This window comes from Tachyglossus aculeatus, chromosome 17 (assembly GCF_015852505.1).
Source record: "Tachyglossus aculeatus isolate mTacAcu1 chromosome 17, mTacAcu1.pri, whole genome shotgun sequence".
Lineage (NCBI taxonomy): Eukaryota > Metazoa > Chordata > Mammalia > Monotremata > Tachyglossidae > Tachyglossus > Tachyglossus aculeatus.
This window is the reverse complement of record NC_052082.1, coordinates 46,618,442-46,644,202: the sequence shown is the minus strand read 5'-3', so window position 1 is coordinate 46,644,202 and position 25,761 is coordinate 46,618,442. Positions and strand designations below refer to the sequence as shown.

Here is a 25,761-nt window from a genome sequence, read left to right as displayed (position 1 = left end):
AATAAGTGAAAGCCACCAAGCCATCTGGACAAAAATTGGGAGCAGGGGGATAGTTCAAAGGTGCAGTGAAATCCAGAGAAGACTTTTTTCAATATAGGAGAGCAGGGTGGCTTAGGGAGAAACAGCATAGTTTACTGGATAGAGCCCGGGCCTGAGGCTCAGAATCGTGGCTCTACCACTTGTCTGCTGTGTGACCTTGGGCAAGTTGCTTCACTTCTCTGTGCTTCAGTTACCTCATCTGTAAAATGGGTATTAAAACTCTGAGCCCATTGCAGAACATGGATTGGGCCTAACCTGATTAGCTTGTATCTACCCCAGTGCTTAGTGTCTGGCACCTAGTGAGAGCTTAATAAATACCATTAAAAAGAGAGAGACATGAGCATACTTGAAAGCAATGGGGAAGGAGAGTGACTTCAATTGTTTATTTTGATTATGCTCTCTCTAAATCTTTTTATAGCTGTCTCCCCGATTAGAGTGTTAACTCTGTGTGGGTAGGGAATGTGTCACTTTTTTTAATATTTCCCAAGCACATTAGTATAATGAATCAAATCCAGTGAACACTAAATTACTGCTACTACTTCTACTACTGTTGCTTGGCATTTGGCTGAGATGTAGCAGCAGGTACGCAGAATTTAATCATGTGTGGAAGCAAGCAGCTAGGCGGGGGTCAGAGGATTTTGAAATTCTCAAGGATCAGCAGTGGCGATAAGTGAGAGGAAAATCTCAAACTCAATCAGAAATGCAAAGGTGGGGCTGGGGTGGTAAGCGATGGCAACCAATAGTTGTAGCAGAAGTCGATGACCTGGGGTTCAAATGCTGAGAAGGTGAGGAATGGAGGGGCATGATGTTGGAAACGTGGCTTTGGGGACAAGGAGTAAATCAACCGGAGTTCAACATGCAGGAGTTGAGAATAATAATAAAAACAATGATGGTACTTGTTAAAAACTTACTATGTGCCAAACACTGTCCTAAGTGATGGGGTAGATTCAAGTTAATCAGGTTAAACATAGTCCCTGTCCCACGTGGGGCTCACAGTCTAAATTAGGGTAAGATTTAATCCCCATTTTACCGATAAAATAACTGAGGCACAGAGAAGTTAATTGACTCGCAGACTTGGGGCAAAACCAGAATTAGAACCCAGGTCCTTTGACCCCCAGCCCCACACTCTTTCCACCAGGCCATGCTACTTCTCTGATTATTCCTTCTGCTCTACTCAGCCTTGGTCAAATCCTTATAAAAAAAATATTGTGCTCAGTTGGGCTGTATTTTTTACTTCTTGTGCTCTGAACTGCTAGTGGACAGAACAAGGACCTGGTAATCAGGAGGAACTGGGTTCTAATCCTGGCTCCACCGCATGTCCGTTGTATGACCTTCTTCACTTCTCTAAGCCTCAGCTACCTCATCTGTAAATACTACTACTAATAATAATAATGATGGCATTTATTAAGCGCTTACTATGTGCAAAGCACTGTTCTAAGCGCTGGGGAGGGTACAAGGTGATCAGGTTGTCCCACAGGGGCCTCACAGTCTTAATTCCCATTTTACAGATGAGGTCTCTGAGGCCCAGAGAAGTGAAGTGACTTGCCCACACAGCTGCCCACGTCACACAGCTGACAAGTGGCGGAGCCGGGACTTGAACCCATGACCTCTGACTCCAAAGCCTGTGCTCTTTCCACTGCGCCACGCTGCTTCTTAATGGGGATTAAGACTGTGAGCCCCATGCAGGGTATGGACTGAGTCCAACTGATTAGCTTGCACTTACCCCAGTGCATAGTACAGTGCTTGGCACATAGTAAGCACTTAGCAAATACTATAAAAAAAACCCTGCAATAAATGCTAAATAAATGAATTTGATGCTAATAACATAAACTAGAAAGGAGCCAGAGAAAGTGACTAGAATTATTAAAGGAGTAGAAAATAGGTCCTCTGAGGGAAAAACTAAGAGAACTGGGGTTATCCACAGCCAATACAGGCTACAATGAAACCAGGATTTCAGAAAATTTCTATACTATCAGAAAAAGAAAATAGTGTTCTTGCTTCCACATACTATTAAACTCTGCTTACCTTCCACTACATCGCAGCCACATGCCAAGTAGTAGTAGTAGTAGTAGTAGTATTCATTTAGTATTCATACTGAGTGACTGGGTGGAGTCTCCATCCTTGGAAATCTTGAGAAGAATCGACCACAGGCATTCCTGGTTTGTTCAAGACTTCATCTGCCTGAGGGAATAGGCTACTCCACATGACCACTAAAGGGCCTTTCCAGCTTAGTCATATGGTTCTCTGATCAGTTACAGCAAAGCTTGGTCAGAGCAACAAGATCTGAGTCTTGAGACTCAGAGAGCTTGAGACTTGAGACTGAGAGCTCACTTCCTCCAGGAGGCCTTCCCAGACTGAGCCCCCTTCTTCCTCCCCCCTCCCCATCCCCCCTGCCCTACCTCCTTCCCCTCCCCACAGCACCTGTATATATGTTTGTACAGATTTATTACTCTATTTTACTTGTGCATATTTACTATTCTATTTATTTTATTTTGTTAATATATTTTGTTTTGTTGTCTGTCTCCCCCTTCTAGACTGTGAGCCCGTTGTTGGGTAGGGACCGTCTCTATATGTTGCCAACTTGTACTTCCCAAGCGCTTAGTACAGTGCTCTGCACACAGTAAGCGCTCAATAAATACGATTGAATGAATGAATGAATGAATCTGGTTGGTGAACCCCTTAATGACTTACTGAAAAAAGGAAGTTAAAGGTTGGTTACCTAAAGCACTTTATGAAAATACATTACTTCTCAAGATCATCTTCTATTCCAAAGATGTGAATCTTATAATGATCTTACCATTATAACCTGGCCATTTTTGATAGACAAAATCCCAGGACCATGTTTCTCTTTGGAGGGTTTAGATATCTTCCTCTCTTGCCCATTCTTTTCCTCAGGTTCACTGACCACAACTAGTTCCATATTTCAGGGCCAGAAAAATGGTCCATGTGGCTGAGGAATTGAATTGAATGGGGACAAGTTAAGGGATATAGGAAATCAAAAGCAGTGGGCTGTGCAGTGGTTGAGGAAGGCTGTCAGATAAGAATAATAATTATGGTACTTGTTAAGCCTTTACTATGTACTAAGCACTGTTCTAAGTGCTGGGGTAGATACGAAATACTCCTTAATCGGAAAAAATGTTTCCAATCTCATTTGAAAGGGAAATATACCTGGGCTTGGCATTCAGCTCCTGAATCCTGGGTGTGGGATGTGTGTTTAACCTTGAAAGTGCTGGGATGTGAGGTTGCTTCACCTGATGTCAACGAATATTGCATCAACCAACCCCAACCATTCTACGGCATTTCCTCGTACACCTGCCCAGAGTCAACGGGTGTTTCCTGCTGAACTTGAGTGTCTCAAGTGAGCCATGTCAGCCCGACAAAGTTTTTCCTTCTGGATCTTTTCCACGAGGGCCACTCGCCAGAAAGGACGTGGGCCGATGGTATAAAAACCCAGCCTTCCCCAGTAGGCTCAGGAAACCACGGCAGGTGGCAGGTGAGACTGGCTTTTTCTTTTTCTTTCCTGGGCATGTGATGAAATCTCTTGACTTTTTCAGGGAGGGAATGAGAAAAAGGGTTGGATTTTTCCTGACCATAAATTCCGGGGTGCCCAATTTTGTTTCCCCATGGCAGCCCCTTTATCCTTCGTAGTCCTGAAGGAGAATACAATAGCATCCGCTGGGTCTAGAATTTGAAATAGTCTTGGTTCCAGGAACAGTCATGGTCTGCTGTATTGCAGATTTGGGGCTATGAAAAATCTCCATCAACCAAGGGTGGGCGGCACTTTTCTCTACCCCAATAAAGCCAATGATTATAACAGACAAATGCAGCCTTAACCTGATGGTGATAATGGTGTTTTTCCCCCTATTTTTTAACCACTTACTATGTGTCAGGCACCGTTCTAAGTGCTGGGGTAAATACAAAATAATCAGATTGGACACAGTCCATGTCCCACATGGAATCAGAGTCTTATTCCCTATTTTACAGATGAGGGAACTGAGGCATAGTGAAAGTAAGTGATTTACCCAAGGTCACAAAACAGAGTGTTAGAGTCAGGATTAGAACGCAGAACGTTCTGGCTCCCAGGCCCAAGCTGTATCCACTGAGTCATGCTGCTTCTCACTTACCCTTGGGCCAACCACTAGTCAACTGCTCCTGGCCAAATCCTAACTGCTGGCTGAATTTACCCTCCCAAACCTGTAGAAAGAGCCCCGGCCTGGGGGTCAGAGGACCCAGATTCTAATCCGGACTCTGCCAATTGCTTGCTGTGTGACCTTGGATAAGTCAGTTGCTCTGTTCCTCAGTTTCCTCAACTGTAAATGGAGATTCAGTACTCACTCTCCCTCCTACTTAGACTGTGAGCCCTATCTGGCACAGGGACTGTGTCCAACTTGATCGATTTCTACATACCCCAGTACTTAGAACAGTGTGTGATGCTTAGTAAGTGCTTAACAAATACCATAAAAAAAACTGCACGTACCCCATCTACATAAGGTACGTGGGGAAAATACAGTTGCTAAATCCTGAGCCGGGATTACATTTATTTGGTTATTTAGTGTTGTGAAACTGTATTTTGACAAGTCTTTAGGGGCCCCAAACCCTGTTGTTAAGCTCAAGAAATCTTTTGCACCGGGGTGTGCTCAATGAAGAGTCATTCCCTCTCTTTTCTCCTCCTGGCACCAGAGCCTTCCTTCATTCAATCTATTTATTGAGCTCTAACTGTATACAAAGCACTGAAGCAGTTAACATCATCATCATCATCATCAATCATATTTATTGAGCGCTTACTATGTGCAGAGCACTGTACTAAGCGCTTGGGAAGTACAAATTGGCAACATATAGAGACAGTCCCTACCCAACAGCGGGCTCACAGTCTAGAAGGGGGAGACAGACAACAAAACATATTAACAAAATAAAATAAATAGAATAAATATGTACAAGTAAAATAAATAGAGTAATAAATACGTACAAACGTTTACATATATACAGGTGCTTTGGGGAGGGGAAGGAGGTAAGGCGGGGGGGATGGGGAGGGGGAGGAGAGGGAGAGGAAGGAGGGCGCTCAGCCTGGGAAGGCCTCCTGGAGGAGGTGAGCTCTCCATAGGGCTTTGAAGGGAGGAAGAGAGCTCATAATCATAATCATAATTACTATTATAGAATTCTATAGCTATAATTGTATATAATATATTGTATTGTTATTATTTTGTGCCCAAATCGGCGGCGGCCCCGATGACAAAGTTTGTGTACCCTCCCCCCTCCCAGCTCCGGCTCCCGGGAAGGTCAGAGGACAGGACCAAGGTCTTCCGACTAAAATTAGCCTGCTAAAAAGGGAGCTGAAGCCGCAGGTGCGGTTGCAGAAAATGTCAGCTGTGTGACTTTGGGCAAGTCACTTAACTTCTCTGTGCCTCATTTGCCTCATCTGTAAAATGGGGATTAAGACTGTGAGCCCCCTGTAGGACAACCTGATCACCTTGTAAACTCCCCAGTGCTTAGAACACTGCTTTGCACATAGTAAGCGATTAATAAATGTCATTATTATTATTATTATTGTATCGACCCCAGTGCTTAGAACATTACTTGATAGGCAGTACATGTCTAATATATATTATTATTATTGATAATAATATTATCAGCCTGTTCAAGGTCCTTGAACAGAACTGCAGCTTGGCTCAAGACTCCTTTGCTGTTCCCTAAGATATTTAAGTGCTTACTATATAGCAGGCACTGTACTAAGTGCTGGGGTAGCTACAAGTTAATCAAGATGGACACAGTCCCTGACCTACATAGGACTCAAAGTCTTAATCCCCATTTTGCAGATGAGGTAACTGAGGCACAGAGAAGTTAAAGTGACTTGTTCAAGATCACTCGGCAGGCAAGTGGCAGAGTCATGATTAGAACCCAGGTCCTTCAGACTCTCAGGCCCGTGTTCTATCCAAAAGGTCACACTGTTTCTCAGTGAAGCTGTTTTCCAGCAGGCTTCAGCCTGTGTGGGCTCTAATTGTGCAAAGGGGAAAGGATTTTCCAAAGAAAACACCTACCGCTCCTATGGACTATTATCACAAGGCCGAGGTTCCACCCCCTGCCTCACACTTGTTGGAGGGAACAGAAACGTATTTATCATTTTGCGCCTTCCAGGAGAGCTTAGGCCCGGATGTGAGAAAGGAATAAGGTGTGACCTTGCTTAGAAAGAAGTACTCTATAAATTTCATGATTGATTGCCTTATTCCCTTCACCTGCAGATTTGCTCCTTTTCCCTCCAGCCTCCCATCTGCCAGTATTCCCACTTCTCTGGAGAAGCAGTAAGGCCTTTCATTCATTCATTAATTCATTCATTCATTCAATCGTATTTATTGAGTGCTTAGTGTGTGCAGAGCACTGTACTAAGCGCTTGGGAAGTACAAGTTGGCAACATATAGAGACGGTCCCTACCCAACAACAGGCTCACAGTCTAGAAGGGGGAGACAGACAACAAAACAAAACATGTGGACAGGTGTCAAGTCACCAGAATAAATAAAAAAAAAAGCTAGATACACATCATTAACAAAATAGAATAGTAAATATGCTCAAGTAAAATAAATAGAGTAATAAATCTGTACAGACATATACAGGTGCTGTGGGGAGGGGAAGGAGGTAGGGCGGGGGGATGGGGAAGAGGAAAGGAAAAAGGGGGCTCAGTCTGGGAAAGCCTCTTGGAGGAGGTGAGCGCTCAATAAATACGATTGGATGAATGAATGAATAATAATGTAGCAGACTGTAATCTTGCCTCTAGACTGTAATACTAACAATAATGATGGCATTTGTTAAGCGCTTACGATGTGCAAAGCACTGTTCTAAGCACTGGGGGGATACAGGGTGATCAAGTTGTCCCACGTGGGGCTCCCAGTCATTCATTCATTCAATGGTATTTATTGAGCACTTACTGTGTGCAGAGCACTGTACTAAGTGCTTGGAAAGTGCAAGTCGGCAACATATAGAGACGGTCCCTACCCAACAACGGGCTCACCGTCTAGAAGGGGGAGACAGACAACAAAACAAAACATGCGGACAGGTGTCAAGTTGGAAAGAGCACAGGCCTGGGAATCAGAGGACCTGGGTTCTAATCCCACTACCACCACTTGTCGGCTGTGGGAACTTGGGCAGGTGACTTCACTTCTCTGTGCCTCAATTTCCTCATCTGTAAAAAGGGAATTATGCGCTCTCTCTCCTAGTTAAATTTTAGTCCCATGTGAGCCTCTGTCTGATTTGATTACTTGATCTCTATCCCAGCATTTAGTTCATTGCTTGGCACATATAAACACTTAACAAACACCATTATTATTATTAATAGTGCAGAGAAGCAGCGTGGCTCAATGGAAAGAGCCTGGGCTTTGAAGTCAGAGGGCATGGGTTCGAATCCCTGCTCCACCACCTGTCAGCTGTGTGACCTGGGCAAGTCACTTAACTTCTCTGAGCCTCAGTTCCCTCATCTGGAAAATGGGGATTAAGACTGTGAGCCCCACGTGGGACAACCTGATCAACTTGTATCCCCCCAGCGCTGAGAACAGTGCTTTGCATATAGTAAGCGCTTAACAAATGCCATTATTATTATTATTATTATTATTATCATTACTAGAGAAGCAGCATAGCCTAGTGGATACAGGATGGACCTGAGAGTCAAAAGAACCTGGTTCCTAAGCCCAGCTCTGCCACTTCGTCTGCTTGTGACCTTGGGCAAGTCACTTCAATTCTCTGTGCTCAGTTACCTCATCCGTAAAATGGGGATTACAACTGGGAGCCCTCTGCGGGACAGGGACTGTGTCCAACCTGGATTTGTTTGTATTCACCCCAGCGCTTAGCACAGTGTCTAGCGCATAAGTGCTGAACAAATACCTCAATTGTCATAGAATACTTTATCTTCTGCCTTGTGGGTACTGATATTTCTGTCCTATAGCTACCATCACAGAGTTGCAATACCCTCCTCTGTGTAGCTGTCCTCTCAAGCAGCTTCTCTGAATTTCATCTCACCACCAAAGAAACCCAAAGTCCACCATCCTGTCTCTCTGTGCACCGTGACTAATCACTGGCAACCAGGGAGTGAGCCCAAGGAAATGGCCCAGAAGGTGAGGCTGGCTCATTCCAGTCAATGGTATTTATTGAGCACTTACTTTGAGCAATACACTGTACTAAACGCTTAGGAGAGTACAATATAATAATAATAATAATAATAATAATAATGGCATTTGTTAAGCGCTTATATGTGCCAAACACTGTTCTAAGCACTGGGGGGGGGGGGTATACAAGGTAATCAGGTTGTCCCACATGGGGCTCAAAGTCTTAATCCCCATTTTACAGATGAGGTAACCGGGGCCCAGAAAAGTTAAGTGACTTGCCCAAAGTCACACAGCTGATTAGTGAGTGAGCCGGGATTAGAACCTATGACCTCTGACTCCCAAGCCCGTGCTCTTTCCACTGAGCCACACTGCTTCTCCAATAGAATTAGATAGGTTACAATAGAATTAGTAGACACGTTCTCTGTCACACGTCTAACTCCTTGTGGGCAGAGAATGTGGGCTCATTGTGGGCAGAGAACGTGTCTGAAATATTGTTATATCATACTCTTGCAAGTGCTTAGTATAGTATTCTGCATGCATTTAAAGATCAACCGATATGACTGATTGATAATTATTCCACCTCCAGAGGGATGGGCAGTGTTCCCCAGCCCTGTTGAAACTCCTCCATGTTCCCTCTGAGAAACGAGGATCACGTTTTCCAAATTTTCCCCTCCTTGACCAGGGCTCCTGCCCTCCTGGGATCTATGGAGGGTTCCAGTTCTGCGGCCCCCTACTTTTCAGAAGCGAGCAGGAAGAGTGGCGCAGTGGGGTGATGTGCCCTGGGGCGTCTCCTGCCAACATCTGATTAATGCTCGTTCTAAATCAATGCTTCCTTCCCGTCACCCAACCTAAGTTGTTACCTAACTCACTGACTGGAGTTTCCAACTCAGCTCTTTCCCAAAAGAAAGCGGGTGGGGTAGTGAAATCAGCCCAGGCCTGAGAGTCAGAAGGACCTGGGTTCCTATCCCAGCTCTGCCACTTACCTGCTGTGTGACCCTAGGTAAGTCATTTAACTTCTCTGTACCTCTCTTACCTCATCTGTAAAATGGGGATTAAATCTGTGAGCCCCATGTAGGAGAGGGGCTCTATCCAATCTAATTTGCTTGTACTCACTCCAGCATTTAGCACAATGCCTGGCTTATAGTAAGAGCTCAACAAGTACCACAGCTATCGTAATTTGATCATTTAATATATGTATTCATTTTATTTCTGTTATATTTATATTTATCCATATTTATATTTAATACTTTATAATAATAAAACACTTCTTCTCTCTGCCTCTGGGCCACAGGGGCTGCTCTCCACTCCACCTTCTCCCCTGTTACTACTATTATTATTATTACAGTACCTGTTAGAACAGTGCCTGACACAAAGTAAGCGCCCAAGCGGCCGGGGATATACAAGTTGATGAGGTTGGATACGGTCCCTGTTGCCCATGGGGCTCTCAGTCCTCTCAGGAGCTGGGGCAGGGAGGGACTCCGGGGCCGACTCCAGATGGGACGTGAGTGTGGGAACGGTCTGACAGAAAGACTCCTGCCCCTCAGACTCTGTGCCATCCTTTCTCCCTCCAAAGTCTCTGGAGAAGCTAGCCAGCAGACGCTAGACTGAGGAGGGGGTCTGGGCAGGGGAAGGTCTCATTTCAGGAATGAAGCTGTTTTTCCCCTTCGTGGGGGTCGTGGCGATGGTGGTCCTGCTCCAGCCCACTGCATCTGATGCTCATGGTAATTACCTCTCCCCATCCCTGCCCTGTTTACAACCATTCCTAACCCCAAACCAGCCCCCTCAGAGCTTCAGGGGGCAGGCCTCCCTTGCCTGGGGTGGGGGGCTCCCTGAGTGTCCACTTCCCTTTCTGGAGGCCTGCTGACCAGCTGGCTTGTTCTGAGTGGGATTTCCCAGAGGGGACAGGGGATCAGAGGAAAACTGAGAAATCCCTAGGGCCTCAGCAGCCCAAATGGCTACTGAAACTCTTTGACTCACTCCCTTCCTTGGCCAGTCTCCTGGGCTTTTCTCTCCTTCGCAGAATTACTTTTTTCGCTAAGAGAAGGTCAGTGGAAAGCCCTCCTCTGTCTTCCATTCACACAACTCAGTCACCCATTAATCCCAGGCCTCAAGCTCCACCCTAGCCAGTCAACCAGCTATATGCTCCATCACCCAGCCACCCCACACACAGACACACACATACACTCACACCAGTCACTCAGCTACAGATATTTTATGGAGAAAGAGTACTGATTATCTAGCCTGTAAGCTTAATGTGGGCAAGGTACATGTCTACCAACTCTGTCGCAGTTAGTACAGTTCTCTGCACACAGTAAGCATTCAATAAATATCACTGATTGATTGATGTCCCATAAAAGATGGTGGAACACTTTCTCCATGATGCGGTTTGGCAGGGAGGACATTTCCAGGTGGTGCACTGGGGAGACTATAAGGCTGCTGATGGTATTAGAGTGTTTTCAGGGTGCAGGGTAAGTTGGGCCCTTGCAAGTAGATTTGGTTGGGGCCCTTGCAAGTAGATTTGGTGGGTTCACACACACACACACACACACACACACACACACACACACACACACACACACACAGAGTCCATGAAGGCAGCTGAAAATCTCAGTCACCCCCAGAGACCACTGCATATGCTCAAAAGCACGGCATATGCTCAGCGCTGACCTCCAGAAGGGAGCCTTGGACTCCATCCACTCCCATGAGGATCCAGGTTGGACCTGGTCACTGCAGGGCCGGGGTCAGGGGCCAGGGGCTGGACTTCAGTTCGACCCCAGGGTCGGGGAAGCATTCTACCCAGTTAGATACAGACTGTCATTTCAAAGCACATGAAGGGCGTTCAGGGCCTACCCGTGTCAGAGTTCCCACCTCCAGGTAGCTTAATTGTTCAGGGCAACCTACGGCATAGAAGTGTCTACCATATATCCATCGTTCCAGTTTGTATCTTCTAGTTACCACCTTCCCGCAGAAAAAAAACATGTCCCAACCTTTTCCCCAAAGTTGGAGTGGAATTCTGGCAAGGGGGGAGAGGGAGAAGCCCCTGAGGGAGGAGAAGGAAGATGGAGTCCCGGAGGGAGTGGGGAAGTGCTCATTTCTTGCTCACTGACTCCTCTCTTCGGAGCAGGAGCCCAACCGAGTCACCCTGCCATCTCCAGTGTTGTGACTAAAGCCAAGGATCAAGTCAACAAGGCTTTTTTGGCATCTCGGAACACGTAAGTGGCTGGATTGGGGTGGATAACGGGGACCTCGGGTCATGACCTTCCTGCCTGCAGAAAACAGGCCACAGCTAGGCTCTTGATCCTTGAAAGCAGCAACCACAAAAAGCATTTACCAAAGACCCTCCTCCACATGGCAGTCGGGATGAGTAACAATAGGTTTCCTTGAGCACCTACTGTGTGCAAAGCACTGAACTAGAGGGACCCACAAGAGTAAGGTGCAAATCCTTCCTTCAAGGGGCTTACAATTTCATTGAGAGGCAGTGTGGTCTAGCGGAAAGACCACAGGATGAGGGGTCAGGAGAGCTGGATTACAATTCCAGCTCTGCCACTGCCTTGTTTTTGACCTTAAGCAAATCACGTAACCTCTCTGTGCCACAGTGTCCTCATCTTAAAATGGGGATAGGATATCTACTCTCCTTACCTCCTACTATGAGCACCATGTAGGACAGGAACTATCCATTCTGATTATCTCATGTCTATCACTGTGCTCGGCATGGATTAGGCACTTTGGATATGATAGTATTATTAATAATGGGGGAGACTGTACACATAAACTAATTTATAGTATCAAGAGAAAACTGATATAAATAATAAAATCAAGAGACTAGACCAATACCAGATAAGGACACAAGGGTCTGAAGAAACTGAAGATCCTATAAGTCCTTCACCTGGAAAGGACCAAAGAAGATTAATTTTCCTTACCAAAGAGGATTTCTCCCAACCTTCTGCAACAGACACATCACAATCCCATGAGAAAAAGTCTCCCTTTGCAATGCAGTTCTCTCTCCCTCAGAGCCCTTGGATGGGCACATCCTTCTCATCCATAACCTAAAGCTCTCTCTGTGTTTTAAATCTATTCTCATATTTGGTTACTGCATGGGAAGGAGCTATGTGGTGGGTGGGGGAATGGGAGACAAGGAAGAAAAATATCAGGAAATTGTTTCAGAGTGTGAGCACTGGAAAGTGTGCATGGTGTAGTGGATGGAGCTTGGGCCTGGGAATCAGAAGGACCTGGGTTCTAATCCCGGTTCTGCCAATTACTTGCTGCGTGACCTTGGGGAAGTCACTTAACTTCTCTGGGCCTCATTTACCTCATCTGTGTAAAATGGGGATTAAGGTGATGAACCCAATGTGGAACAAGGACTGTGTCCAACCTGATTACCTTGTACCTAGTCTAGCACTTAGAACAGTGCTTGAGACATAATAATAATAATAATGATAGCATTTATTAAGCGCTTACTATGTACACTGTTCTAAGCGCTGGGGAGGTTACAAGATGATCAGGTTTCCCATGTGGGGCTCACAATCTTAATCACCATTTTACAGATGAGGTAACTGAGGCACAGAGAAGTTAAGTGACTTGCCCAAAATCACACAGCTGACAACTGGTGGAGCCGGGTTTTGAACCCATGACCTCTGACTCCATAGCCCGGGCTCTTTCCACTGAGCCACGCTGCTTCTCTAGTAAGCGTTTAACAAATACCATCATCATCATCAAGTGTGGGCAAGGCCAAACTATACAAAGGTAAATGATGACCTCCTTCAGGTCTTTGTCCTTACCTTCTCAGGACCCCTTCATATGAGGATTGCCCAGTGCACTCCTTTGGCATTGGTTCATTCTCTCTGACACATCAGCAAGGATGGAGGCTGAGAAATAATCACCTGCGAGTCATCCCTCAGGCTTGAGGGAGCTGGTCATTTAGAGCAATTATCTCTCTGGCCCTGGAAAACAGGAACCCCCTCTGCAGCCCCACTGGCAGGCTGAAGATGTTTAGTAACTTGGTGATATTTAGTAACTTTCTCAGTGACTCTGAGCTCTGGAACTGCCAATTCCAACAGGTGAATGGTGGAGCCAGGATTAAAACCCAAGTCCTTCTGACTCTCAGGCCTGTGCTCTATCCACTAGGCCATACTGCTCCTCCTCCTCCTCCAGTCGTCCAAAACAGGTCCTCCAGGCAGCATGTCCTGAGCTCTCAAGTCCTATCCACAGCAAACCCTCCAAGACCCAAGCTCTTTAAAGCATGAGGAAATAACACCATACCATCCAAAGCAAATACAAAGGATAATCACCTACCATCAGCTCTCAATTTTTCCAGCTCCAAGGGGTCAAATTTACATTTTGAGCTTGGGGAACGAGGAGAGGCCAGGGATTTTAGTGGGGTGAAAATTCAAAAGGACAGGCCTCAACCCTCATGAGAAACTCTCAGACCTTGTCAGAGATATGGAATGAGAAAGTCTGGGAAACTCAGACAGATGTGGCATGAAGTGGGCATCTATGGCTCCAGTGAAACAAAAAATCTTAGGTTAGTTGGTGGTTGGCGGTTATTCTTCTTGGGACCACCACCACACTATATGGTCCATGGCACAACAGACCGGAGAGACATCTAGATTTAGCCAGCCACCCCTCTCCACGAGAACCACGTTGCTCTGGCTAGGAGCCACCTTGCCCGGGCCCAAGGCCCAAATTGCTAATACAGTGACACACCCAAGCCCAAATTTTTCAGTTTCCTCAGCGTAGAGCCAGATCAGACATCATACTGAGTCCTCCTCCCCACCCTGGCCCTTCTCAATGCAGTTTGGACACCCACAGATCCCCCTGTCCTTCTCTTTCCCACCACACACAGTGAAGGCAATACAAGGCTGACCTGTGGTGTGGTCAAGATGACCGCCACACGTGCAAATGAGTTCATTTTAGCTATTTTGTACAAAGATGGGTGGAAAGTTCAATATGAAGGAGTGAAAACTCTGAATGTTCGAGATATTACGAAAGTGCAGTTTTATTGCAGGGTGTGTGCGTGTATGTGCATGTATCTCACTTAGACTTACTCTTTCCTTAATGGGATCTCTCCCAGTCTGTGTCTATCTCTGTCTGTATCTGTCTATGTAGTGTTCTGGGCCTCATCCCTGCTGAGCCTGCATAATCTCACTGGTAAACTGAGGCTTGATCAAAGTCAGTCAGTCAATAGTAGTTATTGAGCGCTTACTGTGTGCAGAGCACTGTACTAAGTGCTTGGGAGAGTACAACATAACAATACAACATGCACATTCCCTGCCCACAACCAGCTTACAGTCTAGAGTCAAAGCCTTCCTAACTTGGTACCTCTGCATCAATTGTCAGCTGTGTGACTTTGGGCAAGTCACTTAACATCTCTGAGCCTCAGTTACCTCATCTGTAAAATGGGGATTAAGACTGTGAGCCCCCCGTGGGACAACCTGATCACCTTGTAACCTCCCCAGTGCTTAGAACAGTGCTTTGCACATAGTAAGGGCTTAATAAATGCCATTATTATTAGCAAACAGAAACTCCTTACCATAGGCTTTAAAAAACACCATAAACACTCAATACATTTGATTGATTGATTGATCTCCCAAACTACCTTTCCTTGCAGAGGGCTAAGGGTGGAAGGAGAGAAGGGTAGCCACCCTGCCAAAATCATCATCATCAATCGTATTTATTGAGCGCTTACCGTGTGCAGAGCACTTGGTGATCAAAATGATCACCAATTCCAGATAAGTAGGTTTTTAGTGATTGAGGTGTTCCTTGATAAGGCTGTGCTCATGTGGATATGATGAGGCTTCACATTTGGAGACTGTGCTGCTTGGGTTCCTCCTTGTTGAATTGCTTTTCTGGACATTTGGAGAACTCCTCAGGATGATTTCTTTTAGACTTTTCAATAACTCTAGTCCAGACTAAATCAATCAATTAGTCGTATTTATCAAGTGCTTTCTGTGAACAGAGCACTGTACTAAGCACTTGGGAGGGAACAATATAAGTGAACTGGGAGACACACTCCCTGCCCACAAGGATCTTACAGTCTAGAAGGGGGCAAAAGACATTAATAAAAATAAATAAAATGTGGATACGTAAATAAGTGCTGTGGGACTGAGGGAGGGGTGAATAAAGGGTGCAAATCCACGTGCACTGGTGATGTAGAAGGGAGTGGGAGCACATGAAATGAGGGCTTAGTTGGGTAAGGCCTCTTGAAGAAGATTTGTTTTTACTAAGGCTTTGGGGGTGAGGCGCATGATGGTCTGTTGGTTATGAAAGGGGAGGGAATTTCAGGTCAGAGGTAGGACTTGCGTGAGAGGTCAGTGGCGAGATAGAAGAGACTGAATTACAGTGAGTAGGTTGGCATTACAGGAGCGAAGTGGACGGGCTAGGTAATAGTAGAAAATCAGAGAGGGGCCTAGGTGAAAAACAGTGAAGGTCTATAAAGGAAGGAAACTGTACTCAAGACAGAGAGTTTTACGAAGCGCCTTTCTTAAAGCACTTTCCATCTTTATCTTTCAGTATTTGGTCGAGTGCTCTGCCTCAAGTAGGGCTGCAAATAAATGCCGATGAGGAAGGTGATGATAAGGAGATCTTCATAGGTGGTTGGAGGGCAGGCAAGATTCCTCTGTATGAAGGGAAAGCTGAGCTCTATGGAGGTGAAATGACTTCTCCAAGATCACACAACATTAGAACCATTTTTAAAGAAAACAGCGTTCACTTTGAGATAAACCTTGAGGCACTGGGGTGGCGGAGGCTCAAGCAAAGCTAAGTTTCCCTGAGAGCTGGGTGGAAGGGAATTCAGCAGGAAGCAAGAAAGGATGCCCAGTCTATAGCAAGACTTTCTGGGAAGCAGGTCCACTGAGCTAATGCCCTCCTTCTCCATGGACCAATTTACCTCCAAGATCCTGGTTCCTTCATATGGGCAGATTGGCACATTGGGGTTTCCCCCACTACTCCTGAACCCTCTGATTGCCTCCACTCTAGGATGAAGTCAGTACTGAATTCCAACTCTCCCACAAGTCGTCAAATGGCACAGTTCTTCAAACAGGCCAAGGGCCAGACCCGGATGGTCATCCGCAATGCACAGGTGTGGGCGGAGTCCATAAAGCTCCTAGAAAAGGATACTATGCTGACTTTGATGGTCGGGCCCAATGTCACAGGTACTGAGGCCTAGCGACCCTGGGGGCCGATCTCTGGGCTCTGCTCTGGGGCATTCTGACGAGAACCAGCACACGCTGTGGGTGGGGGAAAAAATAGATTTTTCTCGTTGGTTAGCTCAGGTTGGCAAAGAGCCAAATGGTCAATTGGCCCTGGGAAGGGTACAATGGATGCAAAGCAAGCTGAGGAGATGTTACCATCATTTCCTATACTTGCCGGTCACTTCCTGGGTGGTTCTTACTTTCAAGGCCGCTGCATAACAGACACCTTAATTGGGAATGGGGCAAGTCGGGAAACTGGGCCACTCTCTCCCAAAACTCTGTTCTTACCACTGCCCCGGCAAGGACGCATTTTGGCCAAACTCCCAAAGAGAAATGCTTTTTTTTTTTCTGGAGAGGGAATCTCCGTATTTTCCAAGATAAAGGGACAGGGATTTGAGAAGTGGTTTGCTTGCTTTTCCTGAAGGCTTTTTTTTTTGGTATTCGTTAAGTCTTACGAGGTGCCAGGCGCTGTACTAAGCCCTGGGGTAGATTGTACACAGTCTATGTCCCACAGGGGGCTCATACTCTTAATTCTCATTTTACAGATTAGGGAACTGAGGCACAGAGAAGTTGAGTTGCCCAAAGTCACACAGCAGACAAGTGGCGGAGTTAGAATTAGAACCCAGGTCCTTCTGACTCCCAGGCCAAGCTGCTTCTTCAAGATGATGCTCAGGAAATCCCGAATTAGAACCCAGATCCTTCTGACTCCCAGGCCACTCTGCTTCTTCAAGATGATGCTCAGGAAATCCCTTTATTTTCCAAGCATAAAGAGGGAGAGTCATGGTTGTTATCTGGGGGAATACTCAGAGTGGAAGGGGCCAGTGGAGTGAGGGAAATGTCCACCATATCATAATCACTGAGCTCCAACAGCCCTCATCAGGTCCTGAGCACCAAGGAAAGGGAAGCAGCATGGCCTAGTGGAAAAAGCATGGACCTGAGAGTTGCAGGACCTGGTTTCTAATCCCAGTTTTGCCACTTGTCTGCTGTGTGACCTTGGACCAGTCACATCATTTTTCTCTGCCTCAGTTTCCTCATCCACCAAATGGGGACTCAGTACCTGTTCTCCCCCCCTACTTAGACCATGAGCCCCATGTGGGACAGGGACTATGTTCAATCTGTTTATCTTGTATCTGCCCCAGTACTTAGTAGGGGGCTTGGCATCATCATCATCATCATCATCAATCTCATTTATTGAGCGCTTACTGTGTGCAGAGCACTGTACTAAGCGCTTGGGAAGTACAAGTTGGCAACATATAGAGACAGTCCCTACTCAACAGTGGGCTCACAGTCTAAAAGGGGGAGACAGAGAACAAAGCCAAACATACTAACAAAATAAAATAAATAGAATAGATATGTACAAGTAAAATAAATAAATAGAGTAACAAATACGTACAAACATATATACATATATACAGGTATATATGGCATGATACCATAATTATTATTAGGTTGAAAACAAATAAAAAGAGATCATTTTTTTGCCTCCCTGGCATTCCGTACCACAGGAAGTTGTGCCGGCTGAAAATATCATCAGCTTCAGGAGGAGCTTGGAGAAACTCTAAAATGAAAAGTCCATAATGGGGAACTGGAGGAACAGTTAAGGATGTTAGGTGGTCCATTCCTATCCATGAGATTGGACACCCTGAAAAACAACCATCACACTGCCAGGGTCAGAGACTGAACGCTGGAGCTGGGGAACGGCCCCTGGTCTGACCCTGTGTCGGACTTTCTTTTGTTCCCATGTTCTTATGCTGACGTGTTAGATTCTCCCTCCCTGGGCATTCTTGGTTGTTCTGGAGGGAGAAGGAAGTTCTACCTTTGGTTCTGTCTTCCCTAAAGCACAGGAACAACAGGTTCCAGGAAGAAACACAAAATTAAAGTTGGCAGTGGGGCAAGTAGCGCAACCGCAGAATTCAGATGGGCTCTGAATGGTGCCGACGTGGAGGGCCAAGGGGCGGACCTGGCTAGGAGTAGGCCACAGTTGGCAGAACCCTATCCCTTTCAGCCCCTCAGGTGAACTTGGAGAGGCTTTTCCGGGAGGTGGGCTGCGACGCCCAGATGCCACCGTTGAAATGCCAGGACGACAGCCCCTACCGGACCATCACGGGTGAATGCAACAACAGGTGAGCGGGGCCTCAGTGGAGTCCGCCTCAGTCTTCAGTTCACAGTTCCCCTGTCCACCCCCAGGGCCTCCTCAGCTGGGACCTGTAGGGCCTGCCACGTGAAGATTCTTTCATTTTGGAGTTGTCTCCTTACCATGACCTCGGTTTCCCCATGACTCCCAATTCCGGTGGTCTTCTGTGCTTGCTTCCTGGCTTTCCTGAACCCCCTCCTAGCCAGCCAGGCCTTCCAGGGCTTGAAGAAAACCAATAGACTTGACTTTCATTCTTAGAGCCAGACTGTCAGAGGCTAAACTGAGGCTACAGAACTCTATTCTATCACTGTCTCAGGAGGAACACCACATTGGGTGTAATCAACCGAGCCCTGGCCCGCTGGCTGCCCGCCGATTATGAAGATGGTGTCTCTTTGCCCTATGGGTGGAGTCCAGAGAAAAAGCGCAATGGTTTTGTCCTCCCACTGGTAAGGATCAATACCGACCCCATTCCCAGGAGATGACCAGAGAGTTAGGCAGAGATGACAACTTAAAAAAAGATGAAGAGAAGCAGCGTGGCCTAGTGGAAAGAGCATGGGCCCGAAAGTCAGAGGACCTGAGTTCTAATCCCGGCTCTGCCACTTGTCTGCTGTGTGACCTTGGGCAAGTCGCTTAACTTCTCTGCGCTTCAGTTTCCTCATCTGTAAAATGGGGATTCAATCCAACTCCCTTCTAGTTAGACTGTGAGCCCCAAGTAAGACAGGGACTCTGTCTAACCCTGATTATCAATCCCAGCACTTAGTACAATGCACGGCACATAGTAAGTGTTTAACAAAATCCAGTCGTCATCATAATTATCATCATCATCATTATTATTACTTGATAAAGAGACTGAGAACTGGGGGTGGAGGAGAGGGGGAGACTGGAAACTGTAGAGAGATGGCTCTGTTTGTCCTTAAAGTTGGCTAATGCCATCTCACGGTGGCACCAGTGAGATAATAGACAAGCAACTAACCCCCAGAGCCCAAGCAGATGGTGGGCCAGCTTCCAAACTGACAGCAGCCAAGTGCCCCTTGACTCCCAGGCACAGATGGCCTCCCTCTTGTCCCATGTCTCTACACTCAGAAGACTCTCTGTCACCTCCTGGGGGTTCTGTCTGCTTCACTTGACTTGGGAGTCCTTCAGACGGGATTACCGTTGAGCATGCAGCACCCGGGCCGCTATTCTCCATTGCTCCCCCTGCTCCCCTCCTCACCCACTGAGTGCCAGATCTCTGGCCTCCTACCTTCCTTCCTGGCCTCTCGTCTCCCCTATTTCACAGGCCCGGGAGGTGTCCAACAAGATTGCCAGCTATATAAATGAGAATGGGGTCCTGGACCAGCAGAGGTCAGTGATCTTCATGCAGTGGGGGCAGTGGTTAGACCATGAGATGGACTTTGCCCCTGAAACGGAGATGGGAAGCAGCCAGCACACCAAAGACCAATGTGATGAAGACTGCATTCAGGAAGACAACTGTTTCCCCATCATGGTATGCTTCTTTTCCAAGGGTGCTGCCTTCTGCTCCCCGGCTACCATCCTCTACCTCTTTCCTGGAATGGCTTTATGACCTTTGACCCAGACTCCCTCCACTCAAAACCACCTCACAGGCCTGGAAGTCAGAAGGTTAGGGGTTCTAATCCAGGCTCTGCCACAAGTCTGCTGTGTGACCTTGGGCAAATCACTTCACTTCTCTGAGCCTCGGTTCCCTCAACCGTAAAATGGGAATTAAGTCTGTGAGCCCCATGTGGGGCAGGGACTGTGTCTAACCTGATTAGCTTGTATCTACCCCAGTGTTTAAAACAATGCTTGGCACATAGTACCAAGTACCATTATTATTATTATTATCATCATTATGAGTCACTCCCTTTTACATCGGGTCACAGGTTCTCCCAAAGCTTCCCTACCAGAATCCTAGGAAGCCAAGAGTTGAACAAGGGCTTAGAGGGGGCATGACGATGGGGAGGGGAGGTGACTATTTAGGTATGTAAGTACGCAAATTGACCAAATCATCAGAAGGCTTGACCAGCCCATCCATTTCTCAAGAGACAGATGAGTGAATGAAATTCCAGTAAATAAAACTGACTGTTCTATACCGTTCTCCCCCAGCTGGATGGCATGTTTGGGGGGTAAGCCGTCAGGGGCAGGCCACACTCTTGTCTCTGTTTCTTTCTCAGTTCCCTCCTGGTGACCCCAAACTGCAGAAGCAAGGTCTCTGCATGCCCTTCTTCCGATCCGGCTTTGTCTGCCCCATTGATCCTACCCAGTCTCTGGTCCGTGAGCAGATCAACGCCCTGACCTCCTTTGTTGATGCCAGCATGGTCTACGGGCCAGAGGTGGGCCTGGCCACTCAGCTAAGGAATCTGACCAGTCCACTGGGCCTTTTGGCTGTTAACCAGGAGTTCACCGATGCTGGGCTCCCCCTCCTTCCCTTTAACAGCAAGAAACCCAACCCCTGTGAATTCATCAATGCCACCGCTGGGATCCCCTGCTTCCTAGCTGGTAAGTCCTCTTGGGAAATGAGGAGTGGGGCCCAAGACCAACAGGGAGTGGGAGCCAATATATGGGGTCAGGGGCTGACGTGGAGAACTGTGGGATATTTGGAGCTGGGACCACTGGGGAAGGGAATTGATGAGGGATCTAAAGTTAGGGTGCCCAAGAAGGAGGAACACATGAAGCAGTGGAGTCTAGTGAAAGAACTGGAGTGGTCCTCTAGTTTCCCAGATACAGCTAAAAGACAGAAGCTCAATGCCCTCTTATGAGGATATTTGGGTTGAGTTATGTTGATAACAAAGGAAATATGCATCAGAAGATGATGTGTCAATCGATCCTTCAGAAACAGAGTGATGAGTGCTCAGAAGGTAATCTAGAAAAAAGCAGGGAGGAGAGTGGAGGATATCCCTAAAAAAAAAAAAAGAAAAGGAGGAAAAGAACAGAATTTGTCCAAGGAATGTTTAGCCAGCATAGCTGGGGAGTGGGGAAAGGGAAGGGAAGAGAAGAAGCTGAGATTATGGAGGGGAATTGTTTCCTGCCAATTTTATTCAAAGAGAAGAGGCAGACAGAAGGACTACATGGACATCAGGCAGGGCAGCTTGGAAGATGAAGGGATAGAAACACAGAACCCTTAATCATCATGAACTATGTTTAGTAAATGCCCACATATACATGATGCTGTGCCAGGCACTGTACCAATCAAATTACATTTATAATGACCATCCATGTGGTACTTGCCATCTTAAATGAGCTGTGGGATAGGTGAGTCCTGGGAGTTAGGGACTAGAGATACAAAAATGGCTTCCTTCCTTCCTTCCCCCCACCCTCCCTCCTCAGACTTCCTTCTCCCCTTGTCTGAGACAACCTAAGTCTCCAACCACCTCTTGCTTTCTCCAGGGGACTCCCGGGTCTCAGAGCAAATACTGCTCTCAGTTTTCCACACCCTCTTTTTGCGGGAACACAACCGGCTGGCCAGAGAGCTAAAGAGACTCAACCCCCAGTGGGATGGAGAGAAGATCTACCAAGAAGCCCGGAAAATCATGGGAGCCATGGTGCAGGTATGAGTTGATTCCGAGGACAAAGCCCTGGGGTCAGAGTGGACATACAGGTGCATGAACATTCTGCTCTCCTCCATTCTCCTCTCTGTCTCCTTCCTCCTCTCCTCCAAACCTCTCCTAGGTTCTCTCGCCACTCCATCCCACCCCTACACCACTTTTCCTCTCTTCTGTCGCTTTACTCTACTCCTCCTCTCTACTACACCACCACATTCTCAGGCTGGAGTTCCCTAAGATTGTTTCCATTCCCAAATCCTGCTAATTCTAGCAGTAAATCCAGGAGGAGGTGGAGTGTGGACTTAAGTCATACAGATTTCTCCCCACCCCGCTCCCATGCCAGTATAGTTGCTTCTCCTACTCTCCTTGTCCACATGAACTATTAGAACCTGAGAATCCCAGGGCTGGAAAGGACCTTCAGAGGTCAAGAATACAATCTTCCTGTACCAAGAATAATCCCTCTCTGACAGTTGAATACACTTTTCTCAAAGGCTGCTGGGGAAGGAAGTACCACTCTATCCCTCAGGTGAGCATTCCAGAGTCTCCCCAGCTCCTCTGGGAAGGAAGCTTTTCCCACCTCCCCTGCTGGGTCGAGAGGATGTGACCCCCGAATGACATTTCCTCCTGGACTTCAGCATAAAAGTCCTAGTGCTGCTTCTCCCCCTCTGACCCCCTTCTCTCCCAGATCATCAGCTATAGGGACTACCTTCCCATCGTGCTGGGAGATGAACTGGAGAAGATGATTCCAAAGTACCAGGGCTATGATGATGAGGTAGATCCCCGCGTGGCCAACATCTTCACCTTTGCCTTCCGCTTTGGACACACGGAAGTCCCCCCAACTGTCTTCCGCTTGGATGAGCACTTCCAGCCCTGGGGTCCCGAGCCTGAGCTCCCGCTGCATACCCTCTTCTTCAACAGCTGGAGACTCGTCAAAGATGGTAACACACTCCTAGAGCACTCCGCTCACCACGCTGCCCGGAGCCCCCATGTCTCCGACCCGGCCATCTTCCCCACCTCGATTACTCTCTCTCCTAGGTTCTCCCCCTGCACCCCTGCCCCCTTCTTCCCCTGGAAGTGAGGGACCCAGGGTCTCGGCACCCTCCTCTATCTCTCCACACCGTGTCCTTACTGTGACCTGAGCGCTTCTGGGGTGGCAAGAAGAGCTGGTCTGAATGACCATTGTTTCTCTCCCCATGGGTCACCACCTCTCCATTCTGGCCTGGAGCCCAGGGAAGAGCCAAGCAACAGAGCACGTTAGATGAAGTTCCTAGAATCCCTGTCTCCCTGGGCTAAATTAAGTCCCCTGCCGCCTGCCAGACAGAACTGCTCCTAAACTGCTCCAACTGCCCTGTTCATCCTATTTACCTTCCCTTAAAGCTCCAGCCAAAGAGACTCCACCACCTCATTTGATCATCCGTTAGAACCAGAAAGATGTTGGGGTTTTTTTCATGTCTAACCTGAATCCCTCCTGCTCTGCTGCGAGCTATTTCCTCTTTCTGGGAGGGTGGGGTGATAAGGGAGGGCGGGTGGGTGGACTTTGAGTAGTCGTGGCGTGTAGCTTTCTGGCTCCCAGCCAGAGGTCTGATCTATCTTCAGTTATCACCTGCCTCCAGCTGAACGTGGTGGGCTTGGTCCCTACAGGGGGAATCGACCCTCTAGTGAGGGGCATGCTGACCAAGCGGTCCAAGATCATGAAGCAGAATAAAATGATGACCAGCGAGCTGCGGAACCAGCTCTTCCAGCCGACCCATAAAATCCATGGCTTCGACCTGGCTGCCATCAACATTCAGCGAGGCCGGGACCATGGACTGACAGGTGAGTGGGCTCCAGGGACAGAGAGATGGACGGATGGATGGACCCAAAGATGCAACAGTGACCAGCCCAGGTGGTCTGCTTACCTCCATCCAGTCCAGACCCTATAGGCGGGAAAGGGGCAGCCTGTCTTCAACCCCAACAAGAGGGCTTTCCTGGAGTGGGCTTTGAGGGGATCTGGGAGCCAGCTCCCCTAAAAGAGCAAAGACAGAATAACTGACCCAAAGGAGGAAGCGGAGGGAGAGCGAGGGATGAAACCCCCCTCCTCTTCCCAACCCCCCAGCCACTGCACTGCTCCTCCCGCAGATTACAACAACTGGAGGCGGTTCTGTGGGCTGTCCCAACCTCAAAATGTGACCGAGCTGGGCGCCGTGCTAAGAAACCAAGACCTGGCGCAGAAGTTCATGGATCTGTATGGGACACCGAACAACATCGACTTCTGGATCGGGGCCATCGCCGAGCCCTTCGTACCCAATGGCAGAGTGGGGCCCCTCCTGGCCTGTCTCCTAGGGAAGCAGTTCCGACAAGTCCGGGATGGAGATAGGCAAGTGAACTGGAAGCCCAAGCGGTGGGGTGGAGGGGAGGTTGAGGGAAGGCTAGCTGCCCTCAGCGAGTGGCGACAATTCCCGCCGGTCACAGAAATGTCAAATGAAGCCCCCCTGGTTCTGGGGCTCTGACCCGAAAGTGGGAGAGGTGAAAGAGACATCTCAGAGCTGCCAGGACCTACCCTCATCCTCAGCTATGCTCCTCCTCACACCCTCAGCTGGGGTCCGGTGAGGAAACAGCTCTTACTATGGTGTTTGTTAAGCACTTACTATGTACCGAGCACTATTCTAAGTGCTGGAGTAGATGCAAATTAATCAGGTTAGACACAATCTCTATTCCACATGGGGCTCACAGTCAAAGTAGGAGGGAGAACAGGAGAACTGAGGCAAAGAGAAATTAAGGGACTTGCCCAAGTTCACACTGTGGGCATGGGACAGGACCAGTATTAGAACCCGGGTCCTCTAATGCCTAGGCCTGTGCTTTTTCCGCTAGCCACGCTGCTCCTCTTCAGGCTGATCTCTGGAGGAAGCCCCCAACCCACGGGTCTCATCACCCCTTGTGGTGGGTGGGACATCTTAAGCAGCCATTCACACAGCTTTGTAATGGATTTTTAAAAGTCGACTTCCCCTCCCTCTGCCCTGCTCATCCTTCCTTTCAAGAAGTTTTCACTTCTAGGCAAATGACTGAAACTAACCCTCCGCTTTACTCGCTTGACATACACTGTTCTGGACCAGTAGGTTTGTAGTTATTTCCAAGGCTATATTAACACCAGGCGGCTACGAAAACCTCTTGGGATGCCAAGCCCGAGCTCTCCCAACTCCACTGTCCGTCCCGGCCGGTGCCTGAGAGTCAGCAGTCCCTCCTGGATGGCACTGGCCCGAGATAAACACAGCAGCCTTCTCTTCCGCAGGTTCTGGTGGGAGAACCCCGGCGTGTTCACCCACCAGCAGCGGGCTGCCCTCGCCAGAATCTCCTTCTCCCGCCTCCTGTGTGACAACACCCGTCTGACCGAAGTTCCCAGAGACACCTTCAAGGCCAACAATTACCCCCAAGACTTTGTCCCGTGCACGTCCATCAACAAGCTCGACCTGTCCCCTTGGGTCTCCATCAGGAACTGAGTCTCCTCAGCCTGCCAACCATCAACATCGTCACCGATTTCCTCCTCCTCCTCGCCATCTCCAACATCATCACTGTTGGGCGGGAGAGGTTTTAACAGGAAGCCTTCTGTGCAGGGTCAAGATAAATGGATAAGGATCCCTCTAGGCGGTGGGGAGACAAAGACAGTCGCCTGACAGGGTGCTGATGAGCAATCCCTGGACCAAATAAACTCCAAATAAATGGCTAACCCTGTACAGTGTTTCCGTCGGGGGATGAATAAGGTCAAACAGTTGGCACTGTGGCCTCTGGAGTTGGAG

At 47.8% G+C, this 25,761-nt stretch overlaps 1 protein-coding gene across 1 annotated transcript; it reads left to right on the top strand.

Annotated features, from left to right (window-relative positions):
- The first annotated feature begins 3,512 nt into the window (after nt 1-3,512).
- Nucleotides 3,513-25,664, top strand: LPO (lactoperoxidase). The gene is made up of 13 exons (XM_038759264.1): nt 3,513-3,532; nt 9,752-9,847; nt 11,251-11,338; nt 16,101-16,276; nt 18,321-18,438; nt 18,766-18,895; nt 19,729-19,935; nt 20,621-20,945; nt 21,834-21,994; nt 22,674-22,926; nt 23,630-23,803; nt 24,107-24,344; nt 25,257-25,664. The coding sequence occupies exons 2-13, from the start codon at nt 9,772-9,774 to the stop codon at nt 25,462-25,464; spliced, it is 2,154 nt and encodes a 717-aa protein (XP_038615192.1). The 5' UTR covers nt 3,513-3,532; nt 9,752-9,771; the 3' UTR covers nt 25,465-25,664.
- Nucleotides 25,665-25,761: the final 97 nt, after the last annotated feature.

Excerpts from the sequence above, each read along its gene's own strand:
- LPO (XM_038759264.1), top strand. The coding sequence starts at position 9,772 with ATGAAGCTGTTTTTCCCCTTCGTGGGGGTCGTGGCGATGGTGGTCCTG. Across the intron at positions 18,896-19,728 it reads ATGGTTTTGTCCTCCCACTG|GCCCGGGAGGTGTCCAACAA; the intron begins GTAAGGATCAAT and ends CCTATTTCACAG. Across the intron at positions 20,946-21,833 it reads GATCCCCTGCTTCCTAGCTG|GGGACTCCCGGGTCTCAGAG; the intron begins GTAAGTCCTCTT and ends TGCTTTCTCCAG.